General features: G+C 53.3%; 1 protein-coding gene across 2 annotated transcripts; it reads left to right on the forward strand.

The window, feature by feature from the left end:
* The first annotated feature begins 1,878 nt into the window (after positions 1 to 1,878).
* WRAP73 (WD repeat containing, antisense to TP73) lies at positions 1,879 to 22,764 on the forward strand. 2 transcript variants are annotated; one of them, XM_010361812.2, is made up of 12 exons: positions 1,880 to 2,075; positions 4,552 to 4,704; positions 5,256 to 5,372; positions 12,359 to 12,431; positions 16,614 to 16,717; positions 17,515 to 17,601; positions 18,247 to 18,381; positions 18,467 to 18,544; positions 20,094 to 20,199; positions 21,228 to 21,353; positions 21,887 to 22,078; positions 22,404 to 22,764. In XM_010361812.2, the coding sequence occupies exons 1-12, from the start codon at positions 2,007 to 2,009 to the stop codon at positions 22,544 to 22,546; spliced, it is 1,383 nt and encodes a 460-aa protein (XP_010360114.2). In that variant the 5' UTR covers positions 1,880 to 2,006; the 3' UTR covers positions 22,547 to 22,764. The 2 variants fall into 2 exon arrangements, with proteins under 2 accessions (XP_030797474.1, XP_010360114.2); XM_030941614.1 differs by lacking the exon at positions 21,887 to 22,078 and having other exon boundaries at positions 1,879 to 2,075; positions 22,404 to 22,763.

Below are 22,764 nucleotides of genomic sequence, written 5' to 3' on the forward strand. Positions count from 1 at the left end.
TGGCCGGCGGGGAACAGGGGTGAGCGGCGCCGCCCCAGGGCCGGGAGGAGGGGAACGGCTGCAGTCCGCCAAGCGGGGCTTGCCACCCACTCCGCCTGTGAAGCCGCGGCCCCGCCCGGCAGGGGATCCCGCGGAGACCCTCTGGGGGCTGCTCTCCCAACCCCAGCCGGGGTTTGGGCCCCATGTCCTTCCAGGGGTCACTCAGGACGCGAACACTCCCGGGCGGCGGCCAGCACCCTGCTCCCTCCCCCGGCCGCCGCCTGTGGGCTCGGGATCCCCTCCGGTGTTTGGAAGGAGCTCGCGGGCGTCGGTGCGCTTGGAGTTGCTCTCTGCGCGCAGCCAGACCCGCGCTAGGTCAGGCCGAGACTCCCTTCCGGCCGGCGGCACCCGCGGTCCCGCTTGCCTGCTCCTCCTAGGCCACTGGGGCCTCCAGGGCCCCAGACCACGCACACCAGGCCCTGGCTAGGGGACCGGACATGCTGGGCGAGTTCCGAGCGGCTGTCAGTGGCGGCGCTGTTTATGGTCTGATGCTTATGGGGCCCGTGATGTGGCTCCGAACCGATGCCCTCTGCCCATGGTTACCCCCACGTCTTGGAAGGTAGCGTCAGTGAAGCCCTAGGCGTCGCGAGCGAGCCGGGCTGGTGCAGACTGGGTTCTCTGGCCGCAGCGGGTCCGCGCCTGACCGGAGGGTCCGGCTGACTTCCGCACATCTTTGTGGCTCACCCACTGTTTGCTGGGCGCACGGGGTGGGGACACAAAGACGAATCCCATGCAGGGGTTTGGGTCCAGTTGGGAATAGAAAAGGCCGGCACCGCCAGAGTAGGACGCGCGCGCACCATCATCCATTCCCCCGGGGAGGTTGGGGCGTCCGCGGGGAGCAGACCCGAGGCTGGGCGCCCGGAGGTGCGAGCAAGACCCTGGCCGGCTCTCAGCTCCCAGAACCCAGGGCCAGGCGGGGATGTCAGGGTCTGTGCGTCTGGGGGGCCCTAGAGGCGCCCGCGGGGCCTGGCGCGGACTACTAGCGGCCTGCGGGAGCCAGGGGTGGCGGGGGCCGCTGTCTAGGGAAGAGCACCGGGGTCCGGAGTAGGGGAGAGGACGAGGCACGGCCTTGAGCCTGCGAGACCTGCGGACCGCTCGCTCGCGCAGGCGCTCGCTCTCCGGTGCCTGGGGCGGCTGCAGCTGGGCCCCCAGGTCCCGGACCCGCACAATTCTTCGCCCAGTGCCAGCCCAGATGCGCGCGGGTGAGGCACCGGCGGTGCCCGCGATCCACGCCCTCGCTCCGCCCAGTCAGCGGCAAATTCGTTTTCTCCTTGATCTCAGTGGCACTGGAGAGTGAGGCAAGGGCCAGGCGGCAGGTAGCGGGGCCGGACTCAGCAAAAGCAAACAAAACCCCAAGCAAACGAAATAAATACTTATACATTACATACACGATATAATATATGTGCGACAGACACCGTATTACTACATATTAAAGATATATTTGTATGCAAACATATATTTACATGTAAACATACATTTACATATAAATATAAATATATATGCATGTGTATACACACGCAGACACACAGGTCGCCCAATTAAATTTGAATTTCAGATTAGCGAGTAATTTTTCCGTATTAGCATGTTCCGTGCAATATTTGGGAACATACCTATAACTAGAAAACGATTTATTGTTAATCTGAAATTCAAATTTTACTATGCTTTCTACATTTTTATCCGCAGCCCTAGCTGGAGAGGACCCCAAGGCCTCCCGGCCTTGAGGTAAGGTTCTGGGGTCAGAAATCCCTGGTCGGAAGAAACGTGGGCGTTTCCTTTACAGCCCTGCGGCAAAAGAACTACAAGCCCCACAATGCTGCGCGGCCCCCTGCGGCGCTGATAGGCTGCAGCTCACTTCCACTTTCTGACTTCCGGCCTCGGAGGCCGGCGGAGGCGGTTGCGGACTCCAGCGCGCCCGGGGGTCCCGCGGGTTTTCGGGCGCAGGGTGGCGCCCGCGGCAGGCGGCGGCCATGAACTTCTCCGAGGCGTTCAAGCTCTCCAGCTTGCTCTGCAAGTTCTCCCCGGACGGCAAGTACCTGGTGAGCGGCGGGGACCTGGGCTGCGGGCAGGACATCCTCGGTGCCAGCGTCCCTGGCGGGTAGGGCCGGGGGCGGCCGCGTGGCCCAGGGGATGGAGGCAGCTCGGGGGATCCTGCAGGTGCGGTGCCCGGACAGGTGCGGGGCCCGGGCAGGTACCCGGGGCAGGTTGCAGGGCCTGAGCAAGTGCCCCAGACAGGTGCGGGACCCAGGAAGCTACCCTAGGCAGGTGGGGGGTCTGGGGAGGTGCCCTTGGAAAGGTGGTTATCTGCAGGGCCCACTGCACACAGGTGAGGGTATAGGAGATGTCGGCTCTTTGTTGTTATTTTGTCACAAAAGGCAAATTGATCATTCTGTTGCCTGTAAACTGGTAAGTGGTGTGGCTACTTTGTCATCTCTACTTCTCCTCAAATTCTCTTCTCTTCTACCACATGCCGAATAAATGATTTAAATACTAGTATTCCATCCCCAGGTAGGGAAACAGTTGTCCTCATGGCTGGGATTTGAAGTCTTCGTTCCATGGGTGGCAGAAAGGTGCTTAAATCACAGAGCTATAACTTTTAAGCTTCAAAACATACAGTGCATGTACCTGGATGCTTAGTAGTGTATATCCTCAGAAGAGGGGGATAACCCAGATTCCGAGTACATATGTCCTCAGAAGGGGGATAATTGGCATTGGAAAGCCACTAAGAAAAAACATGCCTCCTAAAAAGTGGGCTTCGTTTTCTTTACCCACCACCTCTGCTAACTTGACTGATGCGTCAGGATGCTTTTTCAGGTTTTGCCTCCCCTGACAGTCCTGTGCTCTGTCTAGCCTTTGAGAGTTTAACTCTCAAATTACGTTTTTACCTCTTCATGGAGGTTTTATTCCAAATCACATAAAATATCATCAGCTACAAAACAGAAAACCTCATTAGTTTAAATGGCACCTCAGCCTTGGTATATTTTTCAACGTGCCCCCTCCCCAATTAAATTAGAGGGTTGTTTTTTGTTTTTACCACTTGTGAAAATTTCAGTGAATTATAAGGAAAAAGAGTACATTTGCTTGCCTAGCTTGGGTGTTTTTTCCGGCTCCTACGCTCTGGTCAAAATACCCTGAAACACTTGGTAATGATCTGTTACTGGAATCTTCTTGAAAGCCCTGAGGACTGGGGACAGCAGGTCCATGCTTCTCGTTTTAGTATCTTGCAGTAGAGTTTATATGGTTCCTCAAGGTGTTGGTAAAAATATTCCATGTCATAAGGAATTTACTGTAACTGATCACAGTTTTCAAAGCTACAGTGTGAGAAAGTAAGGGCTGTGATAGCTGCTCGTTCCAATCTGCAATCACCCGCCCGTCTCTCTTCTTTCCGATGGAAAACGAATGTGGCTTTCTCTTTTGGTATCAGTTCATAAAACACAAACTAGTTTGACCTTGATAAGTAAAACTAATGAAGCAGTTAACATTTGAAAATCAGTTCTTGATCTTTAAACTGTAGTATAATATACAATCAGCAGGTGAGTACTCAGGTGTTATTTATACTTGAAATTGTTTGCTTAGATAGGGACATAATCAACAAATACGGACATGAAGAAACTATCTTTAAGAAAATAGTGCTAACACTTAAACATTTCCTGTTTTGTATTAGGAATAGGTTAACGGAGATAAATGAGCATTATATGAAGTGTCTTTACTTGTGCAGAAGTGAAAGCCTGTCTTTTGATCTTCTGTTGTTTTGGCTCTGAGTTCGGCACTGCATAAGAGGATTGTGGCATTCCTTGCCATTTTCCTTGTGAACTGGGAAGCCTTGATTCTTATCCTTGATAAATTTGAGGAAATTGTCTAAAAGTGTTTATAAAACTAGGAGAGGATTTTGGTTATTAGTTCACAGAAGAGCTTTTTCTCAATGCTACTTCCCATATAAGTTTAGTTTTTGACATACAGTTAAAAATGTCTTAAAGCTTTAAGTGGCAAGTTAAAACATACTTTTGGCCAGACGCGGTGGCTCACGCCTGTAATCCCAGCACTTTGGGAGGCCGAGGCGGGCGGATCACAAGGTCAGGAGATCGAGACCATCCTGGCAAACATGGTGAAACCCCGTCTCTACTAAAAATACAAAAAAAAATTAGCCGGGCGTGGTGGCGGGCACCTGTAGTCCCATCTGCTCGGGAGTCTGAGGCAGGAGAATGGCGTGAACCCGGGCGGCGGCGGAGCTTGCAGTGAGCGGAGATTGCGCCACTGCACTCCAGCCTGGGCGACAGAGTGAGAAAAAAAAACTCCGTCTCAAAAAAAAAAACAAAACAATACCTGGTTTGTATATTTCAACATTACCCTTGTAGGAACTGATCTTTAGGGGCTGGGGATGTCACTGATGATCTAGATGTGAAACCTCTGGCAGGAGACAAGGCCACAGTCACTGAAGGCCGGGGCAGTAGCATTCCAAAGCCCCCCTCTTTTGGAGTGGAGAATGTCAGGTGCCTGCTTTCTCGTATTTTTTAGGCTTCCTGTGTCCAGTACCGATTAGTGGTCCGGGATGTGAACACCCTTCAGATCCTTCAGCTGTACACGTGCCTAGACCAGATCCAGCACATCGAGTGGTCGGCCGACTCACTCTTCATCCTATGCGCCATGTACAAGCGAGGGCTGGTGCAGGTGTGTGCTGCTGCGTCGCCTAGAATCTGGACACCTTCTGAGTGCCACTTGGAAGGAGGGGTTTTGTTCTGTGCCTTTCTAGTTTGGAAAAAAAAGTCAGTGCAGCTCAAAGCCAGTTTGCTTTTAAAATTATAATGTTCTCTGAAGTTCAAGAACATTTAAACTAAGGAAACTAATGTAGTCTTAATTTCTAAGCAACATAGTTGAGAAACAGGAGGTGTTGACAGACAGCAGTCTAGCCACTTGGACATGGTGTGTTTCAGGAAGTCCTAAGAAGTCATGTTTTCTTATGTGTCCAAAGCTTCACTAAATGAGGTCTTAGGAATGACCATGTGAATAAACTGTTTTAAAACGACAACGAAATGAAATCACCAAGAAGCGTGGCTTACTTTTACAGTGGAACCCAGTACCAGCCCTTCATCATGAAAGGTTGTAAGACACCCTGTGCGATTGGGTCTCCACTGGTTTTAAGCCAGCTGTCTGTCGGCGAGGCCTCGCTGTCGAGTGCTGATGAGTTCCCACTTGTGTGTTTCTTTCTTCTCTCAATCCAGGTCTGGTCTTTAGAGCAGCCCGAATGGCACTGCAAAATAGACGAGGGCTCGGCCGGGCTGGTGGCCTCGTGCTGGAGCCCGGACGGGCGCCACATTCTCAACACCACGGAATTCCATGTAAGTGTCAGCCTCAGGGCACCTCATTGGCTGTGTAATCCTGTCCTCTGCTCCCAAAACAGCTGGGGAGTGTGAGGGGGATGTTTGGAGTGTGCTAGTCTCTGCTTATCCCCAGGGGATGCATTCTAAGACCACCAGGGGATTCAGATCATACCAAACCCTGTATTTCCTATGTTTTTTCCTATACAGCATACCTGTGATACATTTAATTTATAAATTAGATAAAGTTAGAGATTAGCAGCAATAATCATATAGAACAAGGATAACAATATACTGTTTATAATTGCATGGATAGAAGATTTGGTCTTACTGAAGATCTTAGCAACAACCTCAGTATAGGATTGTTTTTTTCTTTCCTTGTTGTGTCAAGAACTTTCAGCTTCTCATTTAAAGGAAGCACCTTGCGGCTTTTCCTTGGCATATCCAGATTGCCAGCACCACTGCCCATGCTTTAGGCTGTTACTGAGTCAGATAAGGGTGTCGTGAACACAGGCACTGTCTGCTGCCCTGGGTCTGATGACCGAGGTGGCTCCTGAGTGGCCGATAGATTGAGGGGGGTGGAGGGGGGCTGGGAGCGTATATAGTGGTGTGTATATTTTAGGTCAGAACATTACAAGCCACTAAGTATTATTGTCTGATCTTTTGTCCAGTTTTAAAGAAAAAAACATTTTTAAAATCTTAATTTAGATTTTTTAGGATTTTGGTAGTCCCTGTTCAGCGATAGAAAATGCCCTGTGATATGAGCCGGCTCACACTTTCCCTTCAGGAGCTGGGTCTTGGGGGTGGCTCTGGGCGTCGGCAGCTGCTGATTCACCTGCTGTAGGTACCGCACACCAGCCTCCGTGCAGAGGGGAATGTTGACATCCGAGAGTAAATCAGAGGGATCTGGGATAGGAAACTGCATTTTAAGTTAAAATTAGGCATATGTCAAGTGTTTAGATACCAGGTCTTTGGTGCCTGCGGTGTCTTTTTAAGATACAGAAAAATGCACGAATCTCTTTAATAATGTGCTTTTCTGATGGGGTTAGATCCCAGTGTTTGGGCCCAAGTCCACTGAGTGCTCATAGCCATCTGGGCTGCTGGCTGCACCTCGGCAACTCTCCGTCCCGCTGCCCCGCGCACACCGGGCGGAAACCCGCCGTCCCAATGCGGGGCGCACACCACGTAGCTGATGGCACGTGGGAGGATTTCTCCCAGCGTGAGGCTGCAGATGCCCTGTAGGGTTTCATTCGACTTTTTTCAAGCTGGCATCGGCTGGGGTAAAGTTTTATCTGGCCATGAGGGGTTGCTGAATCAGCTGCTTCAGATGGCTGGATGGGTTTACATCTTTTTCAGTTTAAATTTTAAAAAACAGTCTAAATCTAATGTCTGCTATTGTGGGCTGTCAGAGAATAAGACAGGAAACAAAGGCCCACACATGTCCGCACTATGTATTGACATTGGAAGACACTTTCAGCCCAAGTGTTTCAGAGAGGATAATCTGAGCTTTTCATGCAGCTGAGTCGAACAGTCTTCAGGCCTGTAATGCTTTGGGCCCAAATCTGTCCTCCAGAAGGCTCACGGGATGGGGTCAGCCTTGTTGTATTCTCTTATTAAATGGCCCAGAAGGAAAACTACCATCTATAGAGTTTAGAAACGTTAAAAGATGTATGAAAACCTGGTTTTGTTGAGCCTCCCATATCACACACACCAATATTGAAAACACCTTTGCTACAGACAAACTGATTTTTCATAGAGTACGTTTAGATGACATTGTTCAACCTAAGACTAAGGTCATGACCACATTGTTGGTGGCCTTAGAGGAAACGTCAAGACCAGGTGGTGGACGAGGACTGGTAACCTCATGGCACGGGGCATCTTGACCAAGATATCAAAATGTGTCTCCAACTTTGCATGCAAACTTAAACGACTGCAAGTGAGGAAACAAAACCGGAATTCCAGACGTGCCTGCTGGCCAGGAAGTGAGCCTGCAGGCACCATCCATCAGTCTCATTCACAAGAGCGAGGACCAGGCCCGTTCTCTGAGGATTAGCGGGGCCACTGAGTCCCCTTCCGAAGGCACCACCCCATGTCTGGGGCTTAGTGGGGACACTGGGTTCTCTTCCGAAGGCACCACCCCACATGAGGGTGCTGTGGAGCATGAGAGACGTCCCTGCCTCTTGCTTGCACGTGAAAAGGCAAGCTTGCGCCCTTTAGACAAGGCTCAGTGAGTCATCAAAAGCAGCTCACCCCTAGGCCTGCAGTGGAACACCGCCATGCTTTCAGAGCTCTGCTCTCCCTCGTAGTAATGCCCTCCCCACCCGAGGGCACCCTTGCCCCTCATCTTGCATGAATCACATCCTCACTGTTCTTGAGTCTCACTGTATAGATGTGTCTAAACACCACATTGCTTGGTGTGCAGTGGAAAGTTGATTTATAGGGCTCGTACTTTGCAGTCTCTGCTGCTGCTTTTTCACGTCACTGTTTTCAGACTCCTCCGTGTTGACAGGCATCGCTGGGCCTTCCCTTCCTTGTGAGGAATGCCATTCAGTCCTTCCCTGCCGGACGTGTGCGTCTCCACGGACTGTGTGGCTGGGAATGTGTTGTCCACGTCTCCTGGGCAGATACCCAGAGAGCCTCTCTAGGAGAGCCTTGCTTGGCCGTAGCAGATGGAGAGGTTTCATTTGCCAAGGCTTCTGTGGCAGGATGACAATGATTCCATCCAGGTGACTAAATGATACTGCAGTTTGGATTTAGTTTGCGTTTCCCTAATTATTGGTGAGGTTGAGTGCTTTCCTATCTTGTTTCATTACACACATGCTCACGTGCTCACACACGCACTCACACACGTGCTCACTTTCACATGTGCGCTCACACGCGCTCACACATGCACTCACACACACGCTCACTCACGTGCACTCACATACGTGCTCACACATGCGCTCATACACGTGCTCACTCTCACATGTGCGCTCACACGCGCTCACACATGCACTCACACACACGCTCACTCACATGTGCACTCACATACGTGCTCACACATGCGCTCATACACGTGCTCACTCACGTGTGCTCATACGCTCACACAGGCTCACTCACACGTGCGCTGACACGCTCACACGTGCTCATGATCACACATGCGCTCACGCACGCTCACACGCGCTCACTCACACGTGTGCTCACACACTCACGTGCTCACACATGCGCTCACACGCACACATGCTCCATTTAAATGAAGCAGGTTCACATGGAGTTTATGGTGGGGCATGGTATGGGGTCTGAATCCATTTCTACCTTTTCCCAGCAGCATTTTTTTTTTTTTGAGACGGAGTTTTGTTCTTGTACCCCAGGCTGGAGTGCAGTGGTGCAATCCAGGCTCACTGCAACCTCCGCCTCCCAGGTTCAAGCAATTTTCCTGTCTCAGCCTCCCAAGTAGCTGGGACTACAGGTGTGCGCCACCACGCCCAGCTAATTTTATGTTTTTAGTAGAGATGGGGTTTCTCATGTTGGTCAGGCTGGTCTCAAACTCTCAACCTCAGTTGATCTGCCCACCTCGGCCTCCCAAGGTGCTGGGATTACAGGTGTGAGCCACCGAGCCCAGCTCCCAGCAGCATTTATTTAGAAGGCTATCTTCACCAGCTATAGCAGGAACTCAATTCCGTTATACCTGCAGGATCGTTTCTGGTTTTCCATTCCGGTCCACTGTTGGTCCACATATGTGCCAACGCCGCACTGTCTACGTTATTGAGGTTCTGTAGTATGTTTGAATATCTGCTAGGACTGATTTCTCTTCATTGCTCTTGTAGTCTGTCAGGTTTAAAAAAAATTTTTTTTTGTTTCCCAGGCTGGTCTTGAACTCCTAAACTCAAGCAATCCTTCTTTCCCAGCCTCCTGTATAGCTGGGTTACAGGTGCACAACAGGAGGCCCAGCTCTGCCAGATTTGTAAATGTATTTTTGAGACTTTCTTGTTAGCTGCATACAAACTTTTAACGGTTTGTAAAGAGATTTCCTAGCGAAGCATTCTCATGATTTCACGGCGGCCAGGCCTTCTGTTGTAAAGTGTTCCTCTTTCTGCCTCATGGTTCTTTTTCTTTCAGAGTCTGATTTATCCGGTAGGAACGCGGCAGTGCCGCCTTTCTCTTGGTTAGGATTTTCATGAAATGTCTTTTTCTATCCTTTTACCTTTTTCTACATTTCTACATCCTTAAACTTGAGTGTCTTGTAAATAGCCTATAGTTAGCTTTAAAAATACATCCAGGCCGGGCGCGGTGACTCAAGCCTGTAATCCCAGCATTTTGGGAGGCCGAGACGGGCGGATCACGAGGTCAGGAGATCAAGACCATCCTGGCTAACACGGTGAAACCCCGTCTCTACTAAAAATTACAAAAAAAACTAGCCGGGCGAGGCGGCGGGCGCCTGTAGTCCCAGCTACTCGGGAGGCTGAGGCAGGAGAATGGCGTGAACCCGGGAGGCGGAGCTTGCAGTGAGCTGAGATCCGGCCATTGCACTCCAGCCTGGGCGACAGAGTGAGACTCCGTCTCAAAAAAAAAAAAACATCCAGACTGAAAACTTTTTCTTATATCTGAATAAAGGCAATTAAAACAATTTATAAGCAATAAAATTCACCCACTTTAAGAGTACAGCTGAGTGAGTCACTTTGCACATTGTTGCCATCACGATCAGGACCGAGGCTGTTTACCCCATGGTGCGGGGCTGCTCGTGCGCCTTGTGCTCAGTCCGTCTCCCCCCTGTGCCCGGCAGCAGGTACCTGCTGCGGGGCAAGCAGCACTGCCTCCTCGGAATCCCATCTGCACAGAGCCGTGGTGCGTGGAGCTGTGCGTCTGCTTCCTTTCCCCTGGCGCCTGGCTGGTTTTGAGTGTGCTGGGTCATGGCGTGGATCGGTGGCGCATTCCTCTATCTTGAGAGTGCTGGGTCGTGGCATGGATCAGTGGCCTGTTCCTTCCATCCTGAGTGTGCTGGGTCGTGGCCTGGATCCGTAGCCCATTCCTCTCACCCCCAGCATGCTGAGTTGTGGTGTGGATCAGTGGCCCGTTCCCTCTGTCTTCAGCACACTGGGTCGTAGCGTAGATCAGCAGCCCATTCCTTCCCTCCTGAGCACACTGGGTCGTGGTGTGGATCCCTGGTTCTTTCTTCCTGCTGCTGGGTGCTGTGGAGCCCATCCCATGAGTCTCTGCTGGCTTCTCCAGTGCTCAGTGGAAGGTAACAGCGCTGATGAAGGTGTATATTTAACCACCTTTTTTTCTTACTGGGTTTTTAAAAGTTGCAAACAGTTATCTGTGAAAGGTTTTTTGTTTGTTTGTTTTTGTGGGAGATGAAGGTAAAAATGAGGCTTAAAGTGCTCCATGCATTTCCTAAGATGTGCCTGAGTGGGCAGCCTCGGCCAGGTGCACCCCACGGGGATGCAGGGCCATGGGTGAGAGATGTGCTTTTCTCCTGTGACTCTGCAGTGGGCTCTGGAGGCAGGTCTCTGCCCTGGGTGGCACAAGGACGCTCCTGATGCCCAGAGGCTCGGGCACTCCACCCCGCCCTGCTGATGCTGAGAGGCTCGGGCAGGGTTTTAGCCTCAGACACGCTGGTGGGAAGTAGCACGCTTCCTCACTCAGGCCCCAGCGCCCTCCTTGGCCTCAGCTTGCGGAGCTGTTAGAGGAGCAAGCGCTCTGTCCAGCTGGAGTTCCGAGGCGCCAGTCCCCAGAAGGGCCAGTGTGTTTCGGGTTCAGCATCAGCACTGGAGCCCGGCCGTGCTGCCACGGTGACCCCTGGAGCTCGTTGATCCACTACCTGTGTGTTCAGGACTTTTCTCCTGAACGCTGTGTATGTTGTTTGGAGACACAGTTACACACATCGGATTTTCTTTTCTCTTGTAAGAAGAGATGATGCGTAGACATTTAAATTAATTCATTTGTTAATATCCTGTACTGAAAACCTGGCAGCGTTTGGAGGAGTGACATTGTGGACACGCGATGCTACACGCTGCGTGCGGCTCCACTTACGCTGCTGGAGGCGGTCCCCACCCTGGGGCTCATCCTCAGTGAGGGCCCCTGCCTTACACACACGGAGCTGGCAGTCAGCACCCCACCCCGCACGGAGCCGCGCAGCCCTGTGTCCCTGCACCTTGTGTCCCCACACCTTGTGTCCCCACACCTGGGCCACATTTCAGTTAACTACCAGATTCATCAGTGGGCTGGGTATGTGGGAAGCTTGATGATTCCCTGGTGGGCTCCACAGCGTCTCAGTGGGAAATGCAGGTGGAGGGATGTGGCAGCCCTGTAAGTCCCGCGGCGCCGCCACGGGGAGGGCGGGACCACCCACTGCGGTGCCTCTCCCCCAGCAGACACGGCCTCGTCGGCCTGGTTAGGAAATCATCTTTTGGCCTCACCGTGCCAGCCTAGTCGGCTCTCAGCTCCCTGAGTCAGGGAAGGGGGTGGAAAGGTGGACAGTCCAGCAGCGCATGTTCTAGAACCCTCTGCAGATGCAGCCGGGCCAGCGAGCACGCGCAGGAGGTAGGCAGCCACCTTCTCGGGCGTTGAGTGGCTGCTCCTGCCTCAGGGCTGCAGATGCAGGCTCACAGCCCCCTGGTGGGCCCCGGAGCGGCGGCATCCGATTTCCAGATCCTCTGTCTTCCCTTAAAGAGACCTAACGTGGTGGTTTCTAGATCAAGATTTTCCTCTAATTAACTTAGGGTTATTTTAACCTGCAACCTGTGGTCACTTTGAAAAAGCTAACGAAAACGCACTTAGATGTAACTTTGTGTCACTCAGTATTGGTATAAAACAACAACAGAAAACCAAGAGCACTAAATTTACCTTAACCACAGTAAAATATATATTTGAATATTCCCGTAGGAGGGTAGGGATCCCCCAGGTCCTGACAGATCCACTCCAGCAGTCAGGCCTGTACTTGGGGATGCTTGGGCGGGTTGAGGATTGAGACAGTCTCTAAGGATGCTAAAGAAGTGTTTCCTTTCTCTCTCCCTTTCCCCCAACAGCTGCGGATAACCGTCTGGTCCTTGTGCACAAAATCCGTATCTTACATCAAATACCCAAAAGCTTGTCTGCAGGGTGAGTCAACTGGAGCTACGCAAAAGCCATTTCTTTGCAGCTGTTTGACTTTTTTGTCACGGGAAGTTTCAAAGAGGCAGAATTAGCGTCAACAGCGTATCAACGCATAGCCCGTCTATTCATACCCACCCCACCCACAGCATATCAACGCATAGCCCGTCTATTCATACCCACCCCACCCACAGCGTATCAACGCATAGCCCGTCTATTCATACCCACCCCACCCACAGCGTATCAACGCATAGCCCGTCTCTTCATACCCACCCCACCCACAGCGTATCAACGCATAGCCCGTCTATTCATACCCACCCCACCCACAGCGTATCAACGCATAGCCCGTCTATTCATACCCACCCCACCCACAGCGTGTCAACGCATAGCCCGTCTATTCATACCCACCCCACCCACAGCGTGTCAACGCATAGCCCGTCTATTCATACCCACCCCACCCACAGCATATCAACGCATAGCCCGTCTGTTTCTCTCTACCCACCCCAACAGCATATCAACGCATGGCCCGTCTATTCATACCCACCCCACCCACAGCGTATCAACGCATAGCCCGTCTATTCATACCCACCCCACCCACAGCATATCAACACATAGCCCGTCTATTCATACCCACCCCACCCACAGCATATCAACACATAGCCCGTCTATTCATACCCACCCCACCCACAGCATATCAACGCATAGCCCGTCTGTTTCTCTCTCTACCCACCCCACCAACAGCGTATCAACACATAGCCCGTCTGTTTCTCTCTACCCACCCCAACAGCATATCAACACATAGCCCGTCTGTTTCTCTCTCTACCCACCCCACCAACAGCGTATCAACGCATAGCCCGTCTATTCATACCCACCCCACCCACAGCATATCAACGCATAGCCCGTCTGTTTCTCTCTACCCACGCCAACAGCATATCAACGCATAGCCCGTCTGTTTCTCTCTCTACCCACCCCACCAACTGCGTATCAACGCATAGCCCGTCTGTTTCTCTCTCTACCCACCCCACCAACGGCGTATCAACGCATAGCCCGTCTGTTTCTCTCTCTACCCACCCCACCAACGGCGTATCAACGCATAGCCCGTCTGTTTCTCTCTCTACCCACCCCACCAACGGCGTATCAACGCATAGCCCGTCTGTTTCTCTCTCTACCCACCCCACCAACGGCGTATCAACGCATAGCCCGTCTGTTTCTCTCTCTACCCACCCCACCAACTGCGTATCAACGCATAGCCCGTCTGTTTCTCTCTCTACCCACCCCACCAACTGCGTATCAACGCATAGCCCGTCTGTTTCTCTCTCTACCCACCCCACCAACGGCGTATCAACGCATAGCCCGTCTGTTTCTCTCTCTACCCACCCCACCAACGGCGTATCAACGCATAGCCCGTCTGTTTCTCTCTCTACCCACCCCACCAACTGCGTATCAACGCATAGCCCGTCTGTTTTCTCTCTCTACCCACCCCACCAACTGCGTATCAACGCATAGCCCGTCTGTTTCTCTCTCTACCACCCACCAACGGCGTATCAACCGCATCGCCCGTCTGTTTCTCTCTCTACCCACCCCACCAACTGCCTTATCAACGGCATAGCCCGTCTGTTTCTCTCTCTACCAACCACCAACGGGTATCAAGGCCATAGCCGTCTTGTTCTCTCTCTACCCACACCAACACCGGCGTATCAACGCATTAGGCCAGTTGTTTCCTCTCTCTTACCCACCCACAACCGGCGTATACCGATAGCCCGTCTGTTTCTCTCTCTACCCACCCCCAACGGCGTACCAACGCATCGCCGTCTGTTTCTCTCTCTACCCACCCCACCACCGGCGTATCAACGCATTAGCCCGTCTGTTTCTATCTCTACCCACCCCAAACAGCCAGATTCAACGCATAGCCCGTCTGTTTCTCTCTCTACCCACCCCACAACGGCGCTATACAACGCATAGCCCGTCTGTTTCTCTCTACCCACCCCACCAACGGCGTATCAACGCATAGCCCGTCTGTTTCTCTCTCTACCCACCCCACCAAACGGCGTATCAACGCATAGCCCGTCTGTTTCTCTCTCTACCCACCCCACCAACGGCGTATCAACGCATAGCCGTCTGTTTCTCTCTCTTACCACCCCACCAACGGGTATCAACGCATAGCCCGTCTGTTTCTCTCTCTACCCACCCCAACAGCATATTCAACGCATAGCCCGTCTGTTTCTTCTCTTCTACCCACCTCACCAACGGCCGTATCAACGCATAGCCCGTCTGTTTCTCTTCTCTACCCCACCTCACCAACTGCGTATCAACGCATAGGCCCCGTCTGTTTCTCTCTCTACCCACCTCACCAATGGCATATCAACGCATAACCCGTCTGTTTCTCTCTCTACCCACCTCACCAACGGCATATCAACGCATAACCCGTCTGTCTCTCTCTCTACCCACCCCACCAATAGCGTATCAACGCATAGCCCGTCTGTTTCTCTCTCTACTCACCCCACCAACAGCGTATCAACGCATAACCCGTCTGTTTCTCTCTCTACCCACCTCACCAACAGCATATCAACGCATAGCCCGTCTGTTTCTCCCTATATCCACCCACCCCTTAGGCTCTTTTGAAGTAGGTCTTAGGTCTCCTCATGCTTCATCTGTAAATATTTCCATGCGTGTCTCAGAAAGGCAGGAGTCCCCTTTTAAAACATGACCACAGTGACTCAAGAGAACGTGGCCTAAGACGTGGAAGAACAGTGGTGTTGATGCTGGTCCCCTTGACCTTGGTGGCAGAGCTGGACGTTCAGACCCCTTCCAGCCGATGCCTGTCGAGAGGCCCACCTCAGACATCCAGTTCTGAGCTTTCTCTCTTCTGTGGACTAAATATGATCTCTGCGAAAGGGGGAGGTCTTGCCGTCATCTCTGGGCATCCCGGAGGGATATGTGACCAGTTCCCTTCCTTGTGGAAGTCTGTGAGCCATCTGGAAGAAAGGGGGCTGGCTCAGGGTGGCCCACCACCAGCGCGTCTAACTGGACAGTGCAGAGCTAGTGGGAGGCGCCACTCCTGAGTCCTGAACAACACGCAGTGTCTTTCACGGGATGAAACGCTACATGGTTGGAATGATGCTTTCATTCTTCTCTGTTGCTGCCAGTGGTTTAGAAATTGCATTTGAATGAAATGCAATCGCACTCTTGTTTTTCGTTTTTATAGTTGGAATATTAGCGTCCCTCCAGATGAGACACACATTTCTTGAGTGGACACCATATTAGCACCCCTCCAGATGAGACACACACATTTCTTGAGTGGATACCACGGTTTTGTCATTTGAGGTATTCTCTTCACTCATGAATGATGAATTCTGGCCTGGGCTTTTTAAGCTAATACAGAACTGGCAAATAGAGTCTAACATTTTCAACTACAGTTTCTTCCACATTTTCGTCTTAAGATTATTTTTTTGAGACAGGGTCTTGCTCTGTCACCCAGGCTGGAGTGCAGTGACGCAATCATAGCTCAGTGCCGCCTTGACCTCCTGGGCTTAAGTGATCCTCTCACCTCAGCCTCCTGAGTAGCTGGGACTACAGGCACACACCACCACACCCGGCTGATATTTTGTAGAGACAGGGTTTCGCCAAGTTGTCCAGGCTCCTTTCAAACTCCTGGGTTCAAGCGATGCACCTGCTCCAGCCTCCCAAAGTGCTGGGATTATGGGTGTGAGCCTCCGCGCCCGGCCACATATTTTCATCTTTCGTTTACTTCTTCCAAATAATTAAATTCAAAGGTAAAATAAACATGGCAGGAACCAGCCGCCTTTTGCCTAGCTGGAGGTACCCCTGGGTGTCCCGCAGCTTAGCCATGGGGGAATTCAAAGGCCTTGTGTTTCTCAGTCACATTGGGTGATTGATCAGAGGTCACATCACTTGGTATTTTTCACAGAGTCTTGCAAACCAGTTCCTGTGTGTGTACAACCCTCCCCCAGCACACACTGTGTTGTGAGGGGTGAAGCCATAGTGCCTCGGGGTTTCTCCTCTGCTCTAGAATGTTCTTGTGTGTCTGAGGAGCAGTGCTCGGCATTGTGCCATTTCCCTTCTTTTCACCTCTGCTTTCTCTTCCTCCTCCTTCCTTCTGAAGTACTATTGTGGTTTCTCTTGCTTGATTTTGTGGCCGCTTGATTTCAGTGCATCTTCCTCTTCCCGCAGGGATCACCTTCACGAGGGACGGCCGCTACATGGCGCTGGCAGAACGGCGCGACTGCAAAGATTACGTGAGCATCTTCGTCTGCAGTGATTGGCAGCTCCTGCGGGTAAGGCGTCCCCCAGACTGGAATAAAGTTGTCCTGGTTGACTGCGGAGGGACTGAGTGAAGTAGATCCTTTTCCAGATTCCAGGGGATCTTTGGTAGGATATGGAGCAAGGTGACGTTGTATTAACAAAGGGCAGGTGCACTGTGAATCGCTTCCAGTGGCACCTGGTTGTGTGTCCAGGAGACTTGGTGAAAAGGACACATGCCCAGGTGTTTTAAAAGTGAAGATGCTGTCACATTTGAGCCCTTTTCCTTGTCCTGTGTGATGGTGTTTGCGCATGTGTGTGCCATGTCGGGAGTGGGGGGGACATAGAAGTTCACCTTGACTGAGGGCCTGCGTTAGGCAGGGTGCTCTGCCAGGTGCCCAGGTGCCCCCACAGCAGACATGTGAACATGATTCCAGCACAATCCATCATTAAGGTACAGCAACCTCTGGAATGCTGTCAGAGCACAGAACCCAGGACCCAGGCAGTGCTCTGGAAGGGACTTGTCTGAGCTGGGTCTAAAGGAGTGAGCCTGGCCAGGCAAGGAAAGGTGAGCGGGGAGAGTGCACGTGAATGCAGGTGCGGGGAGACCAAGCCGCCCTCGTGGGCTGGCCAGGCACTGATGCTGGCACCTGTGGGGGGTGCAGCCCTAGCAGCAGCCCCACAGGGATTTCCTGCATTTCCAGGATAGAGCTGTTGAGATTTTGTCCATTTCTATATAAGAAAATTAAGTGTGTTAAGAACATAAGTTATAAATGCAATTATTTACGAAAATATTTTCCAAATTTAATGTTGCCTCCACTTCCTTTGGAAGCATTTTGATACGGACACCCAGGATCTCACAGGGATCGAGTGGGCCCCAAACGGCTGTGTGCTGGCAGTGTGGGACACCTGCTTGGAGGTATGAAGATGGCCAGGTGACATGTTTGCTTTCGAGAGCTTTTCCCGGAATTTCATGCTTTCTGACTGCTGCAATATAGCTTTATCTTATTTCAGATAACGAGTTGAGCTTTGTTTTAAAAGATAGGGTTTTGCTCTGTCACCCAGGCTGGAGTGCAGTGGTGTGGTCACAGCCCACTGCAGCCTTGACCTCCTGGGCTCAAGTGATCCTCCCACCTCAGCCTCCCAAGTAGCTGGGACCACAAGCATGCACCACCATGCCCGGCTAATTTTTGTATTCTTTGTAGAGATGGGGTTTCACCATGTTGCCCAGACTGCTCTTGAACTTCTGTGTTCAAGTGATCTGCCAGCTTCAGCCTCCCGAAGTGCTGGGATTATAGGCGTGAGCCATGGTGCCCAGCAGAGTTGAACTTTTATCAGCGAGCCATTAGGTTGACCTCCCAATTTCCCCTTTTTCTCATGCTCTCACTGCCTCTCCGGTGACTGTCTCAGTTCTAGCTGGCAGTTCCAGCTTTTCCGCGGCCATGCGGACAGTCCTGCCAGCTTTGTGCTGTCTGCACCAGTGTCACTCTGCAGCACCCGCCTCTGTGGCGTGTTCCCGGCGAATGGGACGTATTCATCATTAACGGAAATGTCTCGTCTGCAGTACAAGATTCTGCTGTACTCACTGGACGGCCGGTTGTTGTCCGCGTACAGCGCTTACGAGTGGTCCCTGGGCATCAAGTCTGTGGCCTGGAGCCCCAGCAGTCAGTTCCTGGCGGTTGGGAGCTACGATGGAAAGGTGGGAACCAGTGCAGGGCCCTCAGGAAGTCCGACCGCCCAGCCGGCCGGGCCCTGCCTCACCTGTGCGTGGCTTCTTTCCTCAGGTGCGCATCCTTAATCACGTGACTTGGAAAATGATCACGGAGTTTGGGCATCCTACAACCATTAATAATCCCAAGACGGTAAGTCTGGAACGCGTGTTTCTGCCGGAGCAGGCTGCTGGGGAGGGCGGCGGGAAACCGCTCCTTCGCTTTGGCTTTCTTGATTGTGGTTTATTATTTAAACCGGGCACTTCCATCGCCGTGAACTTGCTACTGTGACATTTCACGTGTCTGGCCCGCCCTGGCCTTTGGTCTTCCTCCTCCACACTGTCCAAAGGGTCTGACGTGGGCCTTGCCCTGGCCTGTCCTCTGCCTCTGCCACCGCCACCCCAGCCCAGGTATCTCCTTCGTGGTCTGTCTGGATGCAGATCCCTGTGCTGTACAGAGTGGTCGGGGTCTCCTGCCCTCAAACACTGAGCATCTGCTGTCGTGCCAGGCACTGTGCTCTGGGCTGCAGCCAGAGGAGAACAGACAGACACCTGCACCTGCAGAGTGCGGCTGGAGAGACAGGGAAGGGCTGGAGAGCTGGGTGTCTCCATGGGGTGGCAGGGAGTGGCCACCAGCGAGGGATCAGGCACAGATGCTGAACCAATGTTCAGGGGTTCGGGGAGGGAAAGTTCCAGGCCAAGGGAATAGGAAGTGCAAGGGCCCCGAGGAGTGGGCCACGCATCCATGTGTGCAGTGGGCACTTGCCGCGCCTCTGTGTGCGGTGGGCACTGCCCTGGAAGACAGTCGGGAGCCAGAGACAAACGCTGCCCTCCTGGTGTTGACCTGTAACCGGCAGAGCTGAGTGAAAGGCGGCTTGGATTCGATGAAGAGGCCAGTGAGTGGCTGGGGCTGGGCGTTCCAGATCAACCACTGCCGGGGACGCATCCCAGAGGGTGTTTAAGTGCAGACCAGGAGGAGGAGCTGAGGAGCCGCGCGGTGTCCGGGCAGAAAGGGTGTTTCAGGCAGAGGGGCCTCCTGACGTGGCCAGTGGTTTGTGTGGCTGGAGGCCTGGGCATCTGGACAGATGAGCCAGAGCAGAGCTGGCCACACAGGTCCTGAAGGTTTGCCTGCGATTCTGGCATTCTCCAAATCCCTTCGCCACACAGCAGCACAGCACGCCAAGCTTTAAAGGCACGAACCAGGCCAGGTGACTCCCTTACCTGGGGCTCGTTAGGGGCACGGGGGCTGCCCGCCTTCCACTGAGCCTGGGCCGCTGTCCTGTGCTTGCCAGGCTCTCGGGCACAGATGCCCCCACCTCAGGTCTGTGTCTGCTGCTCCTGGGGCCTCCGCTGTCTTGGCGCAAGTGTTCTGTGTATCCCCTTATCACGGTGAGGTGGCCAAGCCTGTTCCCTCGCTGGATGATGGTGGCTGCAGTGGCCTCCCGTCTGTAATCACAGGGCAGACGTTTGCCGCCTGGGTCTCAGAGGGTGGGCTCCCCGGCAGGACGCGAGAGGGTGGCTGCTGATCTCAGCTCTCGGGACTGGGATTCGTGTTTCCGTCTCTTTCTCCCAGCGGCAGCAGGACCAGGTGTCATGGCAGGTGCACGCCTGTTGACCATGTGCCGTCACAGGCATTTGCCACATCTATCCTCGTCTTCCCGGTCCCTGTCCTGAGCTGGGCGTGGCCACCTTGTATCTTTCAGGTGGTGTATAAGGAGGCCCAGAAGAGCCCGCAGCTGGGGCTGGGCTGCCTCTCCTTCCTGCCCCCCGGGGCTGGGGCCGGCCCTCTCCCGAGCTCAGAGAGTAAATGTAAGTAGCACATGTGATGACATTGGTTTTCCTTTTTTAATGCAAGATTCCTCATTGTCCAGATAAACTTCGGATGTTATGTTTAAAAAAAAAATGTTTTTTCCTTTCCGTGCTTCCAGCCAGGGTGCCCCTCAGCCTGTTGGCTGGAGATTGACTGAGGTCTGAATTGCGTAGTGGGCCATGAAGGCGCGGCTTCTGTTACTGAATATGAGCCCCGGAGACCAGGATCTGACAGCGGGAGCTCCGAGGGGGATGGTTTTCAAAGAGACACGTTTCCGTGGGTGGTGCTCAGAGCAGGTCTGGAGGCCGGCGGTGCTCCCGAGCTGTCTCCGGCTTGAGGCCCGGTTCTGATGCAGCCTCTTGACTCTGGGCATTTCCTATGTGTCTGTTTCCGCATCACTGAAATGGGCACAGAAAAAGCACTCACCCCACAGGGGCACGAGGGCATCTGAAGGTTGCAGGTAGAGGGAACGGTGCCCCGAGGGCTGATGGGCCCTCCCCGGGGCTCGGTGTGTGCTCAGGACAGGGGTCAGGACAGGCGCAGCCTGGCACGCAGGAGGCACTCCCCAGGAGCCTAGGGGCATCCTTGTTCCACAGCCCCTGCCTCTGCTGTGATGATGGTTTTCCCACAGCCAGAAAGTCTAAGGGTACTGATGCTGAGGTGGAAGGGACTGTGAACTCAGATGCTGGCAGCTGACAGAAAAGTGCCGAGGAGTTGGAGCTGCTGACATTGCAGCTGGGACCTGTCCATGCTCCTCTCCAGTCAGCCCCCGGCACATGGGGTCCACCCCCGACCTAGTCGGGCCTGGCAGGTGATGGTGCCGCTCTTATCCGGGGCACTTGCGGGCAGGCCCCTCGCTGCGGCTGCCAGGCTCTGCGCAGCTCTTCCTGCCCTCGGGCCGCACTTTCCTCCCCTTTGAATAGAGGAGCTGGGTTCGCGATGCCCGACACAGGCACGGCAGCCTCTCAGCCGCGTGCGTACTTCCTGAAAGGGTGACGATGGCATGTTCTTCCTGTTGGTGTTCTAGATGAGATCGCCTCTGTCCCAGTCTCCTTACAGACGCTGAAACCTGTTACCGACAGAGCAAACCCAAAAATCGGCATAGGAATGCTGGCATTTAGTCCTGACAGCTACTTCCTGGCGACAAGGAATGGTCAGTTGTGCTGACGTGGGTGCTGTCTCACCCCTTACTGTGTCCTGTGGTCCCCGGTGTAGAAGCAACTGGAAAAGAAGATCTAAATGCAGGTCCCTACACAGCACCTCCTACCATGTTTCTGCAGTAGCCGAGGTGCTGGGCCTTCTGTCCTGCAGCAGCTGCAGGGCCACCCACACATGAGCCAGGAGGCCTCGGCCTCGCTCACTTGCTTTGCTCTGCTGAGTAGAAAGCAGGGCTGGGCACACCGCAGCCCGTCTTTTGTTAAGGGTTTCTCCATTTGTAAAGGGCTGAAAAAACAAACAGCAACAACAACAACAAAAAAACAAAGAAACCCATTTGGGCCCTTTACAGCCCGGGATGGCCATCCTGGCCCTGGCCAGGAGCCCCGCAGGGCCCAACTGAACCCAGACTGCAGGGCGGAGCCGCCCCACCCCACCGGTTCTTCCCCTCTCCTCCTGTGGTGTCAACAGCAGAGCAAAGGGGCAGAGCCGAGGGGCAGGGTGACACCGGCGCCGTCCTTCCTTCCTCAGACAACACCCCCAATGCCGTCTGGGTCTGGGACATTCAGAAGCTGAGGCTGTTCGCGGTGCTCGAGCAGCTGTCCCCAGTGCGCACGTTTCAGTGGGACCCACAGCAGCCGCGGCTGGCCATCTGCACGGGAGGCAGCAGGCTCTACCTGTGGTCCCCAGCAGGCTGCATGTCGGTGCAGGTACCTGGGGAAGGTGAGCACATCCCTGAGGCCACGGACATGGCAGGCTGGCTCTGTGCAGTCTGGCGTCACACGGGCTGAACTGTTGAAGCCCAGCTGCTGTCTCCAGCCCTGAGTCTGCACGAACCTCAAGGCTGGCACACAGGGGACCTGCTGCCCTCAGCTTTATGGGCTAGAAGCAGCCCCTCCCTGATTTGAGGCAGCTCTGGGGCTCCACCCTGGCTCTGCCTATGTGGGTCACTCCAGGCACTGTGCTGGCCTGCAGGACAAGGGGGTGCCCATCCCCCAGAATCTGGGCTTCTCCCGCTCTAATCCTCTGGCCACCTGTCTCTCTCTAGGTGACTTTGCAGTGCTTTCTCTGTGCTGGCATTTAAGCGGAGACTCGATGGCCCTCCTCAGCAAGGATCACGTCTGCCTCTGCTTCCTGGAGACGGAGGCAGTGGTCAGCACAGCCTGCAGACAGCTGGGCGGCCACACGTAGCAGTGGTGCAGTAACGTGTGTGCAGGAACAGGGGCTGCTCTGCATGTTTCCAGTGTGGGGAAAAAACACAAGAGCTTCACCAGGAAGTTCTCCACCTGTGATGGTCCAGATTCAGTGATTGAGTCTATTTTTCTAAAGCAAAGCATTTTTGTAAATATGTATGGTATAAAACTGTAGTTTTTATTATTTAAAGTAAATACTTGCTGATTCATACAACT

The sequence above is a fragment of the Rhinopithecus roxellana genome, chromosome 12 (genome assembly GCF_007565055.1).
Source record: "Rhinopithecus roxellana isolate Shanxi Qingling chromosome 12, ASM756505v1, whole genome shotgun sequence".
Classification (NCBI taxonomy): Eukaryota; Metazoa; Chordata; class Mammalia; order Primates; family Cercopithecidae; genus Rhinopithecus; species Rhinopithecus roxellana.

Coding starts and splice junctions, on each gene's coding strand:
- WRAP73 (XM_010361812.2), top strand. CDS start 2,007: ATGAACTTCTCCGAGGCGTTCAAGCTCTCCAGCTTGCTCTGCAAGTTC. Junction 2,076..4,551: donor CCCCGGACGGCAAGTACCTG/GTGAGCGGCGGG, acceptor CGTATTTTTTAG/GCTTCCTGTGTCCAGTACCG. Junction 21,354..21,886: donor CTTCCTGGCGACAAGGAATG/GTCAGTTGTGCT, acceptor TTCCTTCCTCAG/ACAACACCCCCAATGCCGTC.